At 36.7% G+C, this 21,029-nt stretch overlaps 1 protein-coding gene across 1 annotated transcript; it reads right to left on the bottom strand.

Moving 5' to 3' along the window:
- Nucleotides 1-1,345: 1,345 nt before the first annotated feature.
- LOC104246726 (uncharacterized) lies at nucleotides 1,346-3,029 on the bottom strand. Its single transcript, XM_009802606.2, has 4 exons — nucleotides 2,796-3,029; nucleotides 2,020-2,263; nucleotides 1,862-1,929; nucleotides 1,346-1,758 (listed from the first exon to the last, which is right to left on the bottom strand). Exons 1-3 carry the CDS (start codon nucleotides 2,871-2,873, stop codon nucleotides 1,892-1,894), a joined length of 360 nt encoding a protein of 119 aa, XP_009800908.1. The 5' UTR covers nucleotides 2,874-3,029; the 3' UTR covers nucleotides 1,346-1,758; nucleotides 1,862-1,891.
- Between the last annotated feature and the right edge of the window lie 18,000 nt (nucleotides 3,030-21,029).

Below are 21,029 nucleotides of genomic sequence, written 5' to 3'. Positions count from 1 at the left end.
GAGAGAGTCTTATTGGTGAAAACCCTCATGGGCATCCTAAGGCGACAGTGAGTTGAGAGATAAATAAATGAGAGAGGTTTGTTGGTGAAAACACTTCAGGGCACTGCAAGTCAAATAAGGTTGTTGACTTGGCAAGAGAGTTAGATTATGCGAACCCCGGGCATAAAGGTGTGAAGATTGAAAGAAGATTGTTTGAATAGGCTGGGCTGATTAATCCGAAATGCATGTCATGATCATTGGTACCGGTCGTTCCACTCAGATGAGTCTCTTTTCCTTTTCCCCTCTCAAACAGTCATCCAATTCTGGATTTTCTTTTATTCCTAACTCTCAAAGTCATCGCATTTCATTTCTTTTGGGTTTATTTCTCTAAGGTTTTTTCAATGTCAGCCTTGTATAAGCAAGTAAGAAAGGATTTCAAAGATTACTACCAACTTCCAAATTGCACAAAGCAAAGTGCGGCCAAAGCATACCTGAAATAGCATGATGCAAAAGTGAAAATAAGGTGTTAATGAAAGTTCAAACGGTCAAGGGGTTTATGATTTTTTTGGAAGATATAGAGGTTCAAATTGGAGGGACAAAAATGTAAAACGACGGGTTGAGTGTAGAACACTCGGGTCATTCAGGGTCCTGCGTTTGAGATTCAGTCAGAAAGGTAAACAATTTTTGGCCAGTTCAAGGCAGACAGTCAAAGCAAAGCACGGCAGCGAGAGGGCCACCTTCAGCAAGAATCCCGCAAACTAACCACCACATTTTTTAAACTGACAAGATTTTTCTTTGATTGAAACAGGGGCAGAAAATTTTGTTTGTTTCGGAGAAACCCTTCGTAAGGAAAGCAAGTACTAAATAGGTTTGACCGTAAGTTCTCAAGACTGTCCTAGACTAGGGGTGGGCATTCGGTACTTCGGTTTGGTATTAAGAATTTCGGTTCGGTATTTCGGTATTCGATTTATCAATTGTATATACCAAATACCGTACCAAAGTAATTCGGTACAGTTCGGTAAATCTTAGTTTAGTTCGGTACTGTTTCGGTATGGTTTCGGTTTGATACATATAAATTTGTCACGTACTGCTAACTGCTATGTTCTAAGAGCCTTAGCAAGTTAAAATAAAATCGAAGTGCATTCCTAATTAAGGAAAATCTTTCCGTTCATTTCTCGTAAGTAATGTTGCTATTATACACTTGAGACATTGTGAAAGGAATCGAAGGACCTACTGGCTAAAACCAGTAAAAGAAAAGATAATGACTAATTGTAATTGTAATAAGAATATGCAAGGAAAGATTCTGACTAAAAGGAAAATCTTTCCGGAATGAATCAAATGTAAAGGCATCAACATTCAGCACCAATAAACCAAACATGGACTACAAAATCATACTGAACTATGAGCAGCAACCCAGCAGTAGAAATTTTAATTCAAACTTACACTTTACGCAGATGAATCATGCTACCACTAATGAGTAGCAGCAGCATTAAACACAATGCAACAAAAACACATAGACAAACCTGCCAAACAGAATTCAAGTTTACACTTTAAGTAATAATAACTAAAGTGTCACAAGCTCACAAGTCACAGCAACAACATTATGCAAAGTTTGCAAAACAACTGGCTACTGCCATTCTGCAGAACATAAAGTTGTAAGTTTAACTAATAAGCAGGCAAGTAGCAACAAAATCAACTTAGTCTTGAATACGGATTTCTGGAAGTGTTCCCAAACATGAGAGCGTACTTTAGGAGCACGGGGCATGATTGAACTTGAACCTAAAAAAGAAGATAAAATCACAAGTTAGAATATATTTTTTTTGATGATAAAAGAACAAAACTACAAAAGTATATCACCAAACAAATAGAGTAGTCAACTCACCACTCAAGTTGCAACTATACATCAAAGTGATCAAATAATGGTAGTAGTGCTTCCATTATTTTCCATATCTAAAGATAATTCGACCAAATACGTCATATAAATAAACAAGTGTAATATATTATTTTGAACTAAAATACACAAAAAAAATTAAAGCTTACCAAGCTCAAGTTCCTCAAGATACTTCAAGTCTTCTTCAACACTAATAGGATTCTTCTCTTCTCTAAACCAATCTTGAACACAAATAAGAGTTTGCACCCATTTAGGAGTCAATGAACTCCTAAATGAATCAAGAATACGACCATCGGTGCTAAACACACATTCCGACGCTACACTAGAAATTGGAATGGCCAACACATCACGAGCCAACTCTGAAAGAATAGGAAATCTAGGAGCATGTGTTATCTATACAAAATTAAAACAAATACAAACAGTCAAACACAAATTGAGACTAGAGTTGGGTTTAGATCTTTTTACAAACAGTCAAACACAAATTAAAACAAATACAGACAGTCAAACAATCACACAAATAATCTGCTATAATCGCTCTCCCTCTTATTAATCCTAATAAATTATTTACTTTTCTCTAATTTGTAAATTTAAAGTATTTTGGAAGCATCAAGATTCGAGTGTGTGTCACAGATTTTAATTTCTTTAGTGCTAATGTAACCCCAAAAATGATAACGCTATTCTCGTGAATATATGCACCTCCATCTTTTTAGTTATTATATCAATTAATGTTTCCTTCATTTTTCTAAAAGAAATCACAGGACTTACATGTTGTAAATCATGAGGTATAACCATTTCAGATACACACTTGTTTATCACATAGCTTAGCTTTTAGGCTTATCTAAAAGGATCAACACAAGAAAATAAACTATTGGTTACAAAATACAAAGTTATAAACTGAAGATTGAAGAATGAAAAAGTTGTAAACCTGTTGAAGAGTTGAAGATTGAATAATGAAGGTAAAAAAATGAGGAAACAAGAAGTCACGCTTGAGAGACGTCGGCATCGAGGTTGTGAAGTCGTTTTGCAGTCACAGTACTCGCAGTCGCACACTCGCACTCGTAGCCACAAGGTCACACAGCCGATCTGTTCTCTCACTTAATTGAGAGAAACCTAATTTTAAATCTAGTCCTTAGAAACAAGGGAAAGAGATGGACTTGGGCAATTGGGCTTAGTCTTGAGTTACTGGGCTAGAAGTAAACTTAAAATTTTGAGCTGGAAGCACATATATAAATTTGGTATTTCGGTATACCGAATTATCAATGTCTTAATACCGAGAACCATACTGTTATACCAAAATACCAAAAATTTAGTACCGAATTATACCAAAATACCGAAAAAACGAAATCGAAATACCAAATTAATTCGGTCCAGTTCGGAATTCGGTTTTTTGGATTTTATGCTCACCCTTATCCTGGACAATGGGACTTAGTTAAAATCCAAAACATTCATGAGTAAAAAGACCTAGCATAAGCTCTACTTTGAGAAAATATAAGTTGGTTTTGAAGTTTTCATTCTTAGTACAAGACTCAACTGGAAATTTTCAGGATTCTCCTGGATAATGGGATTTAGTTTTAAGACCTTCATAGATAACAAGATTTAGCAGAAGTCATACCTTCAGGAAATATAATTTAGCTTTAAAATTGTCATTAGTTAGGAGTTTCAGGACATTCCTGGATAATGGGATCTAGCTTTTAAAATTCTTTGAGGTTTTCTGGTAACATGATTCAATTAACACTCATAGATGTGCCTAGCTACCAAATTGGGGCAGAAAATTTCATTTGTTTTGTCGATTTTGTTGAAATCTGGCACCCACCTGGAGAACAAGAGAAGACAACACGAGTTTTAAGAATGGAGGACGACTCAGGTTCAAACAATCAGCAACCCACCTGGAGAAACAAGGGAAGACAGTTCAAAGGAAAAGCAGTCGCAAGAGGGAGTAGTTCAAGTTTGGCAATCAGTAGCCCACCTGGAGAACAAAGGGAAAACAAATCAAGTTCCAAGGAAAAGCAAATTAAAGTTTTGGCAATCAGGCGCCCACCTGGAGAGTAAGGGAATACGGTTAAAGTGTTGGTAATCAGGAGCCCACCTGAAGAACAAAGGAAAAAGCAATTCAAGTATTGGTAATCAGGAGCCCACCTGAAGAACAAAGGGAAACGCAATTCAAGTGTTGGTAATCAGGAGCCCACCTGGAGAACAAAGAGAAAACAATTCAAGTGTTGGTAATCAGGAGCCCACCTGGAAAATAAAGGGAAAAAGAATTCAAGCGTTGGTAATCAAGAGCCCACCTGGAGAACAAAGAGAAAGCAATTCAAGTGTTGGTAATTAGGATCCCACCTGGAGAACAAAGGGAAAACAATTCAAGTGTTGGTAATCAGGAGCCCACCTGGAGAACAAAAAGCAATTCAAGTGTTGGTAATCAGGAGCCTACCTGGAGAACAAAGGAAAAAGCAATTCAAGTATTGGTAATCAGGAATCCACCTGGAGAACAAAGGGAAATCAATTCAAGTGTTGGTAATCAGGACCCCACCTGGATAACAAAGGGAAAATCAATTCAAGTGTTGGTAATCAGGAGCCCACCTGGAGAACAAAGGGAAGCAGTTCAAGTTTTGAGGAAAAACCGTGTAAATGTTGGTAATCAGGAGCTCACCTGGAGAACAAAGGGAAAGTAGCAATGTTTAAATCAAGACGGTGCAAGTTCGGCAATCAGGCGCCCACCTAGAAAACAAAGGAAAAACAAGTCAAGTGTCGGAGGAAGGAAAGGAAGATAATTCAAATGTTGGTAATCAGGCGCCCACATGGAAGAACAAAGGGAAAGCAGCAATGTTCAAAGGAAGACGGTTCGAGTTTACTAATCAGGCGCCCACCTGGAGAACAAAGGAAAAGCACCTCAGAATATAATTCAAGTCAGCGACAAAGGAATTTCACCTGGAGAGTACAAGTCAACAGAGCAGCAGAAACTGCAAGATCAAGTTTGAAGATATAGATATGATTCTTGTAATTCATAGATCATAGTTTAGTCTAGCTTCTTTTATTTTGGCTTGGTGTAATAAGGGGTTCAGCAAGCAGTAGCAGCAGCAGCGACAGTGAAATCACACCTTCCTGGTAATCACAGCTACCGAAACTTCCCAACCTACACTTGTTAGAACATATTTTAATGATGCAAATTAATATGCATGTGCAGGAGTTCAAAGAAGCAAAAAGGAACTATTGGAATTGCCATGTCGAACAAGGAAGGATATTATTCTCACAGGAAGCTACCCCAAATACTCACGATGCACAAGGAAAGAATCAACTCTACATCAGCAAAACAGGATTAACTCCATGATTCTGGGAAATCAAATCTGTCGTAATGGAATAAAGATTCAACACAATCTGTAATTAACGAGTCCGATCAAATCACTGAATACAAATTAAAGCTAGAGTATCCAGACAACAGTCAAGATCGAAAGGTCCAAAAATCAAGGAATAATTATGTCAAACCCGTCATTTGCCAAAGGAAAAGATCTGAAGGGAAGCAACGACTAGTACTTTATTCTTGGAAAGAATCAACTCTTTCCAAGGATCAAAACCCTTGGGTTGACAAGCCTTCACCATTCATCCGTGTATAAATTCATAGTGCAACTCCATCCTTAGTATACTTTGATCGAACCAAAATAACTCTCTTCAATTTACTACAAACAAGCATAGTAGCCTATATAGATATGTTGTGTAACAAGTCAAGGATAGAAAGAGAGCATACAACTGGTGAGACATTGTATCAAACGAGTGCTAGAAAATTGAGTGACAAATATCAAATTTGTACTCGAAAAAAACTCATTTACTTGAAGAGAAATCCCTTGCAACCCAATGGGATTGAATTAGGATTCACATTGAATCCGAACCAGTATAAAATTCTTGGTGTCTTTAATTTCTGCATTTACTTTCTGCATATTACTTCGAATTTCTCTATCTGCAAGCTTGCCATATTCAGTCGACTACTAAAGTTTTAAGTCAACTTATTACGATTAATTTTAATTATATACAATTTACCCCCCCCCCCCCCTCTTGTACTTTCAATTGGTATCAGATCAAGGCTCACACTTTTGATTTTTGCTTAATAGCTTGTGAGAAAACGATCATGGCAAATCAGGTTATCGTTGGAGCTCTATTTCAGGAAGGAACTTCTCAAGTAAGACCACCTTACTTCAATGGACAACACTTCTCCCACTGGAAAATCCGCATGGAAATCTTCACCAAAGCATACGATGTCAAAGTATGGAGAGTTATCAAGAAGGGAAACTACCCATTGCCTGCCAACACTCCACCACTCGCTGACCCTGATGATATAGACTCATACTCAAAGGAGAAATTGGAAGCTGTACAGATAAACCACAAGGCAAGGAATCTGCTTCACAATGCAATAAGTGGTGAAGAATATGAAAAGATTTCTAGTTGTGATACTGCCAAAGAAATGTGGGACAAACTCGAAGTTACCTATGAAGATACCAGCAAGTAAAGGAAACCCACATAAATATGCTAGTTCACGACTATGAACTATTCTAAATGAAGGAAGGAGAATCCATCGAAGAAATGTTTGCCCGGTTCAGTAAAATAATCAGTGACTTAAAAGCTTTTGGAAAACCATACACCAGTGGCGATCAAGTAAGGAAAATTCTCAGAAGTCTACCAACCACCTGGCAGACTAAAGTTGTCACTTTGGAATCTCAAGATCTTAACAAGTTATCATATGATGAACTACGATGAGAGCTAATTGCTTTCGAAAGAACGCATCTGAAGAAGACAAATCAAGAGGAGAAGAAGAAAACTGTTGTATTCAAAGCTACTACTGAATCTGCTGAGAATGAAATTGATGATCCTGAAGTTCTACAAAAGGAAATCGCTATGATGTCTATAAACATAGATGGATTAATGAGAAGATATAGAAATACAAATAAAGGAAGATTTCCACCAAGAAGATCTAGACAATACAATGAACAAGACAAGAACAATGGAAAATGCTATGAATGTGGAAAGTTTGGGCATATCCAAGCGGAGTGTCCAGAACTGAAAAGAAAGATCTCCAGAGGATTCAACAAGAACAGATCATTTGGAAGCTGGAGTGATGAGGATGACTCAGACCATGAAGAGATAGCAAATCTCTGCTTCATGACAATTCTAGAAAACGAGATCAACAAAACTTTAGGATGCTGGACAGAAGAAGACGATTCAGACAATAAAAACTGTTTTATGGCAAAAGGAGAAACTAGCGAGATAAGATCTTATGATTGTAAAAGATGCAATGAATTGCAAGACATACTTGACTCCACCCTAAAAGAGTCTCAAAAGATGATGAATGAACTTAAGAGACTCACCAGGGAAGTCAAAGACTGGAAACTCAAACATGAAGTATGTGAAATTGAAAAAGACGTACTTCAAGAAGAGTTTGAGGAATTACAAATGCAGTTTAACAACTTGCGCAAATCCACCAGTCACAGCTCTGTTAGGTCAAACCAGATGACTTACAAGTCGACTGGAAAAGAACAAATTAGAACTAGATCGACTAGTCGGTCGAACCAGTCGACTTACAAGTCAATTGGAAAGGAATTAGCAAATCCTATGATTGCTAATTCCTACTCTTATGAAAGACCTGAAAACATGTCTGGGGTTAAATGTCATTATTATAACAGAAGTGGGCATAAATATTCTGGTTATCACTTTCGTAAATTTCATATGTCCGGATGGGTTTGGAAACCTAAGAACTCCGAATCCAGTAACACTAACTCACCAGGACCCAAGCAAGCTTGGGTACCTAAAAGAAAGTAATAATTCTGTATTGCAGGAACACCCCCAGAGTAAAGCGCAAAGGAAACTGGTATCTAGATAGTGTGTGTTCCAGTCACATGACAGGTGACAAAAGCCTGTTTAAGGAAGTTATAAAGATTGGCGGAGGGAGCGTCAAATTTGGAGATGATTCAAGAGGCAAAATAGTTGGCACTAGAACTATTCCTTTCAACAACAGTTGTGACATTACTGAAGTATATCTGGTTGATGGATTAAACTATAATCTCCTCAGCATAAGTCAACTCTATGACTCGGGATATGAGGTAAAATTTAAGAACACTCGATGTGCCACCGAAGACGAATCAGGTAAAATAATTCTTCCAGGAAAAAGGTACGAAAATGTTTATATACTTGATGGTTTTGAAAATATAGATGGTCATATCTGCCTAACCTCTATGTCTGATGATCCCTGGTTATGGCACAGAAGACTAGGTCATGCTAGCATGCATCTAATTGAAAAATTATCCAAACAAGATCTAGTCATTGGGTTACCTAAATTGAATTTTTCTAGGACTCACATTTGTGATGCATGTCAGATGGGTAAGCAAACTAGAAACTCTTTCAAAAATAAAGACACAGTGTCCACTTCAAAACCATTGCAATTACTTCATACGGACTTATTTGGACCTACTAGAACTGCTAGCATAAGAGGCAAGAAATATGTTTTTGTTATTGTTGATGACTTTTCACGTTTCACTTGGGTAATTCTCCTGTCTCACAAAAATGAAGCCTTAAGAAACTTTGAAGTTTTCTGCAAAATGATTGAAAGAGAAAAAGTTTATCCAATCTCCATAATCCAAAGTGATCATGGAGACAAGTTTGAAAGCAAGGCACTTGAAGATTTCTGTAATGATCAAGGTTACACTCACAATTTCTCTGCTCCTCGCTCACCTCAACAAAATGGAGTTATGGAAAGAAAAAAATAGAACTCTTCAAGACATGGCAAGAACCATGCTGTTAGAACATTCTCTGCTAAATCATTTCTGGGCTGAAGGTGTGAGTACTGCATGCCACATTCTCAATCGGTGTCTCATAAGGCCCATTCTGAAAAAGACTCCGTATGAACTCTGGAAAGGTAAGCGTCCTAACATCAGTTACTTTCATCCATTTGGAAGCAAGTGTTTCATTTATAACAATGGTAAGGACAATCTTGGAAAATTATATCCAAGAAGCGACGAAGGTATTTTTCTTGGTTATTCTTTAAATATCAAATCATTTAAAGTTTTTAATAAACGTACTTTGTGTGTTGAAGAATCAGTTCATGTTATTTTCGATGAAAATAATCCCTTGGTCGAGAAAGGCATTAATGCAGGTGACAAAGATCAAACTCAAGAAGTTCAGGACAAAGAAAAATGATAGGAGTCAACTAGTCTCACAGATGTAGTCGAGTCGATTGAACAAGTTAGCAACAACACTCTAGAACAACGTGTGGAGTCGACTACTAGCACTGTTTGACTAAATGAGTGGAGAAATGAAACTGAATATCCATAGAAATATATCATAGGGGATCCAAACGAAGGAATGAAGACTAGGGCTGCCCTTAAAAAGAAAGCAAATATTTCTCCGATCTCTCAAATAGAGCCAAAAAAGGTAGAGGAAGCTTTGAAGGACTCAAGCTGGGTGAAAGCCATGCCAGAGGAATTAGATCAATTCAGCAAGAATCAAGTATGGAAGTTGATACCCCGACCTGAAAATGTTTCCGTCATCGGAACAAAATGGGTGTTCAGGAAAAAATTGAATGAAGAAGGACAAGTTATAAGGAACAAAGCCAGATTAGTTGCTCAAGGCTATTCACAACAAGGAGTCGACTATGATGAAACTTTTGCTCCAGTAGCTCGATTAGAGTCTATACGAATCTTGTTAGCGTATGCATCATTTAAAGGATTCATATTGTTTCAAATGGATGTCAAAAGCACCTTTCTAAATGGATTCATCGAAGAGGAAGTTTTTGTGAAACAACCTCCAGGATTTGAAAACTCAAAATTCCCTTATCATGTGTACAAGCTTACTAAGGCCCTATACGGACTGAAACAGGATCCACGTTCTTGGTATAACAGGTTAAGTACCTTCCTTGTTGATCATGGGTTCACCAGAGGTAAAATTGATACTACTCTATTCATTAAACGATCAACAGAAGGTAATCTCATCATTCAAATTTATGTTGATGATATTATTTTTGGTAGTGCTAACTCTCTTATGTGCAAGGAATTTGCAAACCTCATGCAAAGTGAATTCAAAATGAGCATGATAGGTGAACTCACATTTTTCCTTAGGCTTCAAATTCATCAATCTGAAGAGGGAACTTTCATCTGTCAAACTAAATATACCAAGGAGTTGATCCAAAAATTTGGCATGAGCAATGCAAAATCAATTGGGACTCCTATAAGTCCGGCTACAAATTTGGATAAGGATGAACAAGGTACTCCAGTTGATGAAACCAAATACAGAGGAATGATTGGATCTCTACTGTATCTGACCGTTAGTCGACCAGATATTATGTTCAGCGTTTGTAAATGTGCCAGGTTTCAGTCGGCTCTCAAGGAGTCACATCTAACTGCTGTAAAAAGAATTATTCGATATCTTATTAGCACAATATCTTATGGATTGTGGTATCCTCGCTCTAACTCATTTAAATTAGAAGGTTTCTTAGATGCAGATTTAGCAGATGATAAAGAAGACAAGAAAAGCACGAGTGACACTTGTCAATTACTAGGAAAGGCCTTAATATCCTGGAACAGTAAAACACAAGCATCAGTCGCCTTGTCGACTACTGAAGCTGAGTACATAGCTGTTGGTCAATGTTGTGCACAACTGTTGTGGATGTCCCATCAATTGGATGACTATGAGCTTTCTTTTAAACCTATACAAATCTTTTGTGATAATTCTAGTGCAATTTGTCTTTCTAAAAACCCTGTGCATCACTCTAGAGCAAAGCATATAGACATTAAAGATCATTTTATTAGAGATCATGTTCTTAAAGGTGACATAGAATTAGTTTTTGTTTGCACCTTTGCCCAATTAGCTGATATTTTTACTAAACCATTGTTGGAAGATAGATTCTGTTCTTTGAGAGAATTACTTGGCATTATCTGTTTTTCAAAAAATTATTAGGAACAAATTGTTACTTTTCAAAAACTTATCATAATTGCTCTTTTTCAGTGCATTAATTACGTCGTCAGACTTTTCCCTCTCTTTTTAGTCTGTTTTCCATCAATTTGTAGCCGAAGTTGGAAAGCCAATCATCACGTCACTTGATCTGACACCCTTTCCTTTTCTGTACTCAACCGTCAAATCTCTTATCTTTAAGTTAGTCCTTTTCTGTCTCTTTCATCTCCACCATCTCACTCAACCTCTACCAACTCCCTCTTCAACCTGTACCAACCCTCTCTTCTTCCATGGCAAAATCTTCCAAAAACCCCTCTGCTTCTACCAGGAAAAGTACCCGCTCAAAAACAAAACCCTCTTCCGCGCCTCCTAAACAAGTAGACTTAGGGTCTGATCATTCTGAGGGCTATGCCTCTTCTCAAGAAGGGTACTCTGAACACTCCCAACTTTTAGGTGACAAAGCCTCTGGTAAGCGTCCCATGGAGGATCCTCCTGCTTCTACTCCAAAGAAATCAAAGTTCGATTTCTCTGCCTCTCTCGAATCCGACCTAAATTTTTGGGACACCCCAAATAGGGATTTCTTTGTTTCTCTTAAGGACAAGCCCATCGCCCATGGTAGAGTGGTAGATCTCGATCTTATGGAGTCTCTCAACTGTAAGGTAAAGGATCTTTTCGTGTATCAAGGATGGGAAAAGTTTCTCTCTATTTCTCCGCCTAAAGTGTATGAACCCCTCGTCCGTATGTTTTATGCTAATCTTCGCTCTAGTAAACCTGATAGGATTGAAACTCTTGTTCTTGGTAAACGCATTGTTCTCGATTGTGGTAATCGATTGTTCGATTGTGGATTGTGGTTTGGTAAACTAGGGTTTTGCTCACATTATTGCAACTGCTCTCCTTTTTAGAACTAGTTCCTTCTCAACCCTCTCTCAACGGGACACCTTCTTTGTCTATTGTCTTATCTCCAACATCAAAATCAAGTTGTCCTCCCGGGTCCTAAACTTTATGATTGAGAGTGCTGAAGATCCAACCAGTCTTCCTTACGGTATGGCCATCACCCACATTCTGGAAGCTCATCAAATTCTGCTTTCAGACTACCCCTATGTTCCTGTGTACAAGTGCTACAACTCTAGAGCCTTCTCTAGTATGGGGTATGTGAGTATCAAGGGTGTCTGGGTCAAGAAGGGTTATAGTGATGTAAAGCTAACCCATGTGGAAACCAAGCCTTCGCCTGCTGTTCTTCCCTCTCCCATTCCTACAAACCTAAATGAAAAGTTCAGCTCCATTGACTCTCAACTCTTAGACATCAAGACTCTCATGTCCGCCACACAGTCGACTGTGGATGTTATTCATGCTATTTCTAAGGAAACAGGGTCAGATGTGTCTAAAATCAGGGTGGTTGTGCAAAAGGTAAGGGAGAATGCGGTTAAAGCCTTCAAGAAGGTGCATGACAGGCTGGATGGAATGAGCGTTGCTGCCAACACCAACTTTGAATAGTTGAAGGAGGCAATCTGCAACACTCTTACCTACTTTCTGCGTCGATGAGATGGATGTGGTCTACAAACATTTTAAACTTGTTTTGACTGTGGTTGGGCTATGCCCGTGGATATTTTTCTTTTCTCTTTTGCGTATGTGGATATTATTTTTGCTACTCCCTCTTTGCTGATGTCAAAAAGGGGAGAATATATATCTTTTGGACTATTAACGCTCTATGTGCAGGTTCAAATTATGTATATACTCTCTATCGTTATATAGGTTAAGTCGACTATGCTACATGCATAGATAGTACCTCTTATTCTTTGAACTGGTTAAGTCAACTATGCTGCCCATGCATAGACAATAATATATAGGTACAAGTCGACTGCACACATTAAGGGGGAGATCAAGTTCAGTTGACTACACATATTGAGGGGGAGCCAAGTCGGCCAGTCCTAAACAGGGAAGTCAACTGTTGTTTATCCCTTACATATGTGTATATTATTTTGCCATCATCAAAAAGGGGGATATTGTTAGAACATATTTTAATGATGCAAATTAATATGCATGTGCAGGAGTTCAAAGAAGCAAAAAAGAACTATTGGAATTGCCATGTAGAAAAAGGAAGGATATTATTCTCAAAGGAAGCTACCCCAAATACTCACGATGCACAAGGAAAGAATCAACTCTACATCAGCAAAACAGGATTAACTCCATGATTCTAGGAAATCAAATCTGCCGTAATGGAATAAAGATTCAACACAATCCGTGATTGAAGAGTCAGATCAAATCATTGAAGACCAATTAAAGCTAGAGGATCCGGACAGCAGTCAAGATCGGAAGGTCCAAAAATCAAGGAAGAATTATGTCAAACCCGTCATTTGTCAAAGGAAAAGATCTGAAGAGAAGCAACTGCTAGTACTTTATTCTTAGAAAGAATCAACTCTTTCCGAGGATCAAAACCCTTGGGTTGACAAGCCTTCACCATTCATTCGTGTATAAATTCATAGTGCAACTCCATCCTTAGTATACTTTGATCGAACCAAAATAACTCTCTTCAATTTACTGCAAACAAGCGTAGTAGCCTATATAGATCTGCTGTGTAACAAGTCATAGATAGAAAGAGAGCATACAACTGGTGAGGCATTGTATCAAACGAGTGCAAGAAAACTGAGCGACAAACATCAAATCTGTACTCGAAAGAAAACTCATTTGCTTGAAGAGAAATTCCTTGCAACCCAAGGGACTGGATTAGGATTCATATTAAATCCGAACCAGTATAAAATTCTTGGTGTCTTTAATTTCTGCATTTACTTTCTGCATATTACTTCGAATTTCTCTATCTGCAAGCTTCCCATATTCAGTCGACTACTAAAGTTTTAAGTAAACTTATTACGATTAATTTTAATTATATACAATTCACCCCCTCTTGTACTTTCAACACTAACATGATTCCTTTATAGCCAATGATATGTAGGCAACCTTGGAAGCAGGGTGTGGTCAAATATTTTTCAAAATGCTTCCCACAGAGTATTCAAACGGGTAAAAATCGCTCGTATCCGCTCACTTTATCTTTGCACAAAAACTTTTCGTGTTTCAGACCTTAAATCACACAGAATCCATGGCGAGTGAGCCCCAATCTCCACCACACATTTCCCCTTTCTCTCCTCCTGCCATATGGTAACCGTTTCTGATACCAAAGATTTCCTCTCCCTCGCTCGCCCGATTTTGAACCATATCACGCAATTGGAAGGTTCTGGAGGACGATCGTTGGATGAGTGTGAGGCGTTGGATCGATTTCACTCAATCCGAGCCCCACATTCATCGGGTGCTCATTTTTAAAAGGGACCTGTTTCGATTTTGTAAAATGGAGAGAATTTTGGGGTAAAAAATCAGAGAGGAAAGGTTTAAGGATTTAGAGCTTCTCATTTTCTCTTCTCTGAAAATTTCTTTAAAAGTTTCCTTTAAAGGTTCAAAGAAGGATATATTTTTTAATTTCTGAATCTGGTTTTGAGTTCCAAAGAGATGAAAAATGAATTGAGATCATTCTATTGGTGGTGAGGTTCAAGTTCGTCGACTTCGATTTTCTATTGTTATCCTGTTGATTTGTTGTTGAACCTCACTAGGATTTTGGGACCAAAGGGTATATTTGCTGATTTTGTACTTATTATAAAAGAACTTTGCAATTTCAGGTTCAATCTCTTTCTCTTCTGCATCTCTGTTTTAAGGTGTTATTGAGCTCCGAGGATTTGTTTTCTAGAATGGTGTCTTTTTTGTTCAAATTTCATGTGGGAGTCGAACTTGGAATTATTAGTCAGTTATGATTCGTATTCAAAAGTGATATCTGACGAATCTCTTCTCAATGGTGTGATATGCTTGAATACGTTCAGTCAGTAAGAGTTGATTTCGAGTGATCGTCCTCTATGCTTTGTATGTTTTAACTGTTATTATAGTGTCGAGTTATTATTTGAGTCAAAAATTCATCGTTTTCAAATGAACGATTATGTTCATCTTTGTGATTGTATGGATTCCTGAAGGGTGTCACATTACTGTTAGTTTAGGTCGATTGGTTCTCTTAATGTTTGCAAAGTTGTCCTGTTATAGTTGGTTGGTCTGTTAACGTAAAGTTGCTCTTGTCTGTTGAAACTTGGAGGTTGAATAATAGGTTTGCTTGATTTTGAACATCATAGTATGAGTATGAAAATCGAATTTGTGATGGTATCAGTTTCTAGTGGAGTTGCTCTCATGAAAAGAATGTTTTGTTCATTACTTGCTTAGCTATTTCAATTTAGCACCTTGAGGCATGTTGAAATCCATCTTATTTGCTTAAGGTGAAGTCTGTTGGACACCTTAACTAGATGGGCTATTGTTAGCAAAATGCGAAGGCATTGTGTCACTGCTTGCCGTTGTCGTGAATATTTCTGCTTGTGTGGTTTGGGTTTGAACTTTAAATAAGTATTGAAAATGTCACTCGAAGTTTTCTGCCCTTAACATAAAAATGCCGATAATGTTAAATAATACTCGTGACTCTTTGTTCACGTATCTAAGCATGAAAATTAGTATGTTTACTTGAATCAACTTTTGAGTTAGCCTGAGATTACTTTACTGAAAATCTGCCATGTTTGCACTGTCTAGGCAACCTATTTGCACGACTTTGAGTGTAAATTCTACACTGGTTAGCCTGCAGCAGCTCTGATTTACTAGTTAGTTTATGTGTTTATCTGAGTTCTGCTTGGTTTTGCGATTGCTAATCAGCTAAAGGAAATCAGTGGGGTGTTTTTTTTTATAGGATCTTTATTGAGTAGAAGTTTTCAGTGAGTTTTATTTCACCAATTTGGGGTATATCTGATGCTTCTAAATCATGTTGTCGTTCAATGGCCCTCGTGTATTAATTAATTCATTGGATAGTCCCATCGTTTCCCTAGAATGGTTTGGCATATGTTTGTAATATCCGGAGGGGGATTTGAGCTACGCGCTTATTTGATTCTGATGTGCTGTTGTATACTCATGTAGTACTAGTACTATCATGGGTTTGAAACCTGAGTAATCTTGCAAAACATGGATTTCAATGATTTTTTTGTATTCTTTTTTAATATAGAGATATTTACAGTTAGCATCATAGTTCTAGAGATGTAAAAGGCACTAGTTAATGTTGTTCCAGGTGAACATAGTTCAAGTTAAGATGACATTATGGAGTTCGGTTCTTGTATCTGAAGTTTGAGTTTATCTAATTATCTCTTTGCTGTCTTTCGTCACGTACCTCTAGTTTTGAAATAATAGCTGTTTTGTTTTCATTGTTGGAGGTGTGCTCGTCACCTTGATCAGTTAATATGTTGGCATTTTAAAACGGTGCTCGTCACCTTGATCACCTTGATTGCTTTTTCCCTAGATAGGGAGATTTTGTGTTTATCTTTTAAAACTGTGATTTTGATCTCAATAAGTACTGTTGCAATTTTACTCTACATCTTAGTCTTGTGAATCTGAATGGTAGAGCTGTTAGCTTAGTTTATTGGGAAGAACCTTTTGGCTACTGTGAGGATCTGAGACTTATTTAATTTGTTAGGTCCCATGAGGACTTCCTTTCCTTTAGAATTTGGTGAAGAAACACACCTTAAATCTATTAATCCTCTGTTATGGCTCCAAGTTGAAAGAGGCAAGCTTTCCAAATTTTCATCTGAATCTGCTTCTTCCATAGAGACCCTGATCAAGGTCCCTGAACTGCCAATTCTTCCATTTTTTTACCTGTTGATTATGTAGAAGTTTTTAGAAAAAATTCATGAACATTCCTAACTTGCTTTAGGCTCGTAATTAAAACATCACGACTACGGGTATGGTTTCCGTGACGTAGTTGAGGTGATTAATTTCGTATTAACTCCAAATATGAATATCCTAGTTCATTTAGTTGAATAGTTTTGAGGCGTGTCATTCATACATTTGAATCATATAATCTATGGCCCTCATATCTTATAACTTAGATATTAAAAATGAATCCCGTAATTTGCTTTAGGCACGTAAATAAATTATTACAACTATGGGTACTGTTCCCATGACGTGGTTGTGATACTTAGTTTTTTTAAATCAGATATAAGTAGGAATATCTTTAGTTTGCCTTCAAAAAAAAAATATACAAACCTTTTCTTTAAAATAATTTGAGGTGCGCCATACACAAATAAAATCCATAACACATGGCCCTCACATAATTACAAAATTAGTTTAAATAATGCTTTGCACTCTCATCGTTTGCTTTAGGCGTGTTTAATTAAATAATTTCCATAGCTACGGGTACAGTTCCCATGACGTAGTTGTGATGCTTAATTTCTAAAATCTGGGGGTATATTTATGTGACCCGGACACATTTAATCTTATAAATAAAATAAACATGTTGTAAATTGTGGGTACGGTTCCCGTGACATGATTCGCAATATGTAACACTAATTTATTAAAAGCGGTTTAAAGGGGAATAAAAATGCACATAGGTTTCAAAGATGTTTTAAAATCAAATAAATAGGCCAATAATAATAGTTGAGCGACTAAAACCACGAAACCCGGGAATGCATAACACCTTCTCTCGGGTTAACAGAATTCCTTACCCGGATTTTTGTGTTCGTGGACTATAAAACATAGTCAATCTTTCCTCGATTCGGGATTTGAACCGGTGACTTGGGACACCATAAATTATCTCATGTGGCGACTCTGAATCAATAAATAATAATCTCGTTTCGATCGTTACTTTAATTGGACAAACTCCCTTATATCTGCTCTCGGGGGTAGGAAAAAGGAGGTGTGACACAAATTTAGACCCAGTAAACTAGAAATCCAGCCAAGGTTTTTTCTAAGTTCTTGCTAATTAAAAATCAGAAGAAAACCAACTCACTCCCAATGAAATAATGCAGAAACATTTTTAGTGTTTTTAGGGTTCGAAAATCTCTGTCTAAGGAGTGAAGAAAGGGTTTTATTTATAAGCAACTGAAAATGCCATGTGTTGAAAACAGAATCAAAGAATTATTCCGTGCAGCCACAAAAGCATCTTTTTAACAAACTTGGACAACTGACTATCCCTCATTGGCTTCTGTACTTTGTGCTAACCAAATGAGGTCAGCTGCCCCTATTCTAGAACATTCCAACATGGTCTTATCTCATTCATACTTACCCACTCTTCAAACAAATCCCTTAAGTTTTTTTGCTGTTCAATTAACCCCTACAAGTTCTTAATGACTTACAAATTATGGCAAACAAAAACAAATAAGCAAATATCAATAGACGAATCAAACAACAAGCAAAGCTAAAAGTGTGAACATCTGGAAACTTAAAATAAACCTAAAATGACCCAATTTCATGATGAATTTCAGAAATCTAATTCAACGGCTAATGACAAACTAACTCAAACCATAACAAAATATTACACAACAGATTGAATCTAGGAGACTGGCATGGAACAATCAAATCAAATACGAAATAACCTACAATCAAACCAACACATTTGGACGTATTTATTAAATCGATATTTATTGAATTTGAATAATTAATCCAAATATATTAGCCCATAATATTTATTTGGACCGGAATATATTTAATTAAAATTAAATCCAAATTTCTTATGGGTTTAAATTCAATAAAATTGTAATTGCCTACACTGCTCAGATGTGCTTTTCAAATTAATTAACCAAATGCAAATTGATTCTCACCAAAAGTATTTTTGAGAACAACACTTCTCAAAATAAGTTGGCATGTTTGGCCAAGCTTCTAAATTCAGCTTATTTTGAGAAGTGTTTTCTTAAAAGGTGTTAATAGGCAAAATACCTACAGCTAAACATCTAATAACAAAATTATTTTGATTTGATAAATAAATATCATACAAACTATTTTCCTATTTATATAGCCAATTTCCTCAAGGCTTAATAGCACGATACTCCTTAGTGAAATGTTGTTCGTCTTTTTTACTCTTTTTAAAAATAAAGTTTACACTAGACAAAATAGTCATTTGATTATTACTCTTATATTTAAGAATAGTCATTTAATTATATTTTAAATATTTAAAAAAGTCATTTAGTTATTTTTTTAATATTTAAGACTTGGCTTTTCAATTCTTACTATTCTAAAATTCCTGCACTTTTCAATTCACAATATGTTTCGACCACTTTATAGTCCTTTTAGGTTTAGGAGACTTTTTAAATTAATAAAATTTTGACATATTAATTTTTTATAAAAATATGTTAGGATATTGTAACGACCTGTCTGGTCATTCCGAGAGTTTTAGCCCTGTATCCCCCATTTCTACTTCTTTATGCGTTATTCAGCTTTATTTTGTTGCATCAGGTTGGTTGGTTCGGGTCTGGAGTGGCTTTGGAGTGAAATGAGACACTTAGTCTCTATTTTAGAAGGTTAAGTTGGAAAAGTCAACATGATGTTGACTTATGAGTAAACGATATCGGAACTCGGATTGGGATTTTTATGGTTCTGGTAACTCCGTTAGGTGATTTTGGACTTAGGAGCGTGTTCGGAATGTAATTTGGAGATCCGTGGTAGAATTAGGCTTGAATTGGTGAAATTGGAAATTTGGCGATTTTCGATCAGCAGTGAAAAATTAGGTATCGGGGTCGGAATAGAATTTCAAAAGTTGGAGTAGGTTCATAGAGTCATATGTGTTGTATGTGCAAAATTTGGGGTTATTCGGACGAGGTTTGGTAGGTTTCAGCATCGTTTGCGGAGATTTGGAAGTTTAGGAATTCTTAGGCTTGAATCCGAGGTTGATTTGATGTTTTGATGTTGTTTTGAGTGTTCTGAGGCTCGACTTAGTTCATATATTGTTATGTGACTTGTTGGTATTGTTGGTGGAGGTCCCAAAGGTCTCAAGTATGATTTGGATGGTTCACGGGTTTTTTGGTGTTGAAGAGCTGCTGGTTTGGGAACTGCTGGTGTTTTTCGTACCTGCGTAAGGGGGAGCGCAAGTGCCGAGGTCGCAGGTGTCGAGGTCGCAGGTGTCGAGGTCGCAGGTGTGGATATGGGTCGCAAATGCGGAAGTTGGGAGGTTGGGCTTCGAGCACAGGTGCGGAGTTTTGGTCGCACTTGCGAGCCCGCATGTGCGAAGGAGGATGAGGTGCGATGTCTAAGCGGATAAGTGATTTCCACAGGTGCGAGAAAATAGGCCGCAGGTGCGAGATGCCTGGGCAGGAGGTATAAAAGGAACTCTTCGCGAATTTTTGCTAATATGTGGTGATTTTACTATTTATTTTAGTCTCTTTTATTTAGATTTTGCGTCCTTTAATTATAATATATATATATATATATATATATATATATATATATATATGTATGTATGTATGTATGTATGTATGTATGTATGTATGTATGTATGTATGAGAGAGAAAGGGGGGAAGCCCCAAATCTAAAAGTTGAAAGATCAAATTACCCTTTTAATAATATATATTTATATTTATTTATAATAAAAATAATCAATTAAAACTGAAAATATTTTGTATTGTGCATTTTCTAAATAGGTGTGTTCTAAATGGTGACACAGCCATAGCGAAAATGAGGTAAATAGCGGATATTTTATTTGGGTCTCCTTTCAATTGTGGAAGAGTTTATTAATTACACTTTCCTAGATAATTTCTTTAGGACAAAAATCTACCTGCAGTTGAAAAAAAATACTTTACCGAAAATTTTCTAAATGACAAAGCGATATGTGTACAGTTTTGATGGCTTGTACCAATTACTATGTTAGAAATTATATTGATGATGTATGTTGACTGTGATTTCTTTGTCTTGGAGTCCTTCTGGAAAGGCTTCTTCAGAAATCACTTTATCTCTGCCATGTTAGGAAACCCATTGTTGACTCTGGCTCATGACCAATACTACAACACATTAAACTAACAACTTCTACTTTATTTGCTCTACCCATTCGTTAATTTCCTATTCTGTGTTATTTTTGTCAAAATTTAATTTCTATGTGTTCGGATAAATATTAATTACTTGACCGAAAAAAGAAGATAAATATTAATTATGTGATGATCTCATGATATAATATTGTGTTTTACAATGCGTGTTTTGGCTAGGAATAACATATATTTAAGATTATAGTTGTTTTCCTCGGAGAAATTCAAAATAGTGTATATATATATATATATATATATACAACAACAACGACAACGACCCAGTATAATCTCACAAGTGGGGTCTGAGGAGGGTAATATGTTTTCAGGAGACCCTCGGCTCAAGAAAGCAACAAGAAATGATATATATATATATATATATATATATA

This window comes from Nicotiana sylvestris, chromosome 7 (genome assembly GCF_000393655.2).
Source record: "Nicotiana sylvestris chromosome 7, ASM39365v2, whole genome shotgun sequence".
NCBI lineage: Eukaryota > Viridiplantae > Streptophyta > Magnoliopsida > Solanales > Solanaceae > Nicotiana > Nicotiana sylvestris.
Note: the sequence above shows the minus strand (reverse complement) of the source record. Positions and strands in the feature narration are given on the sequence as shown.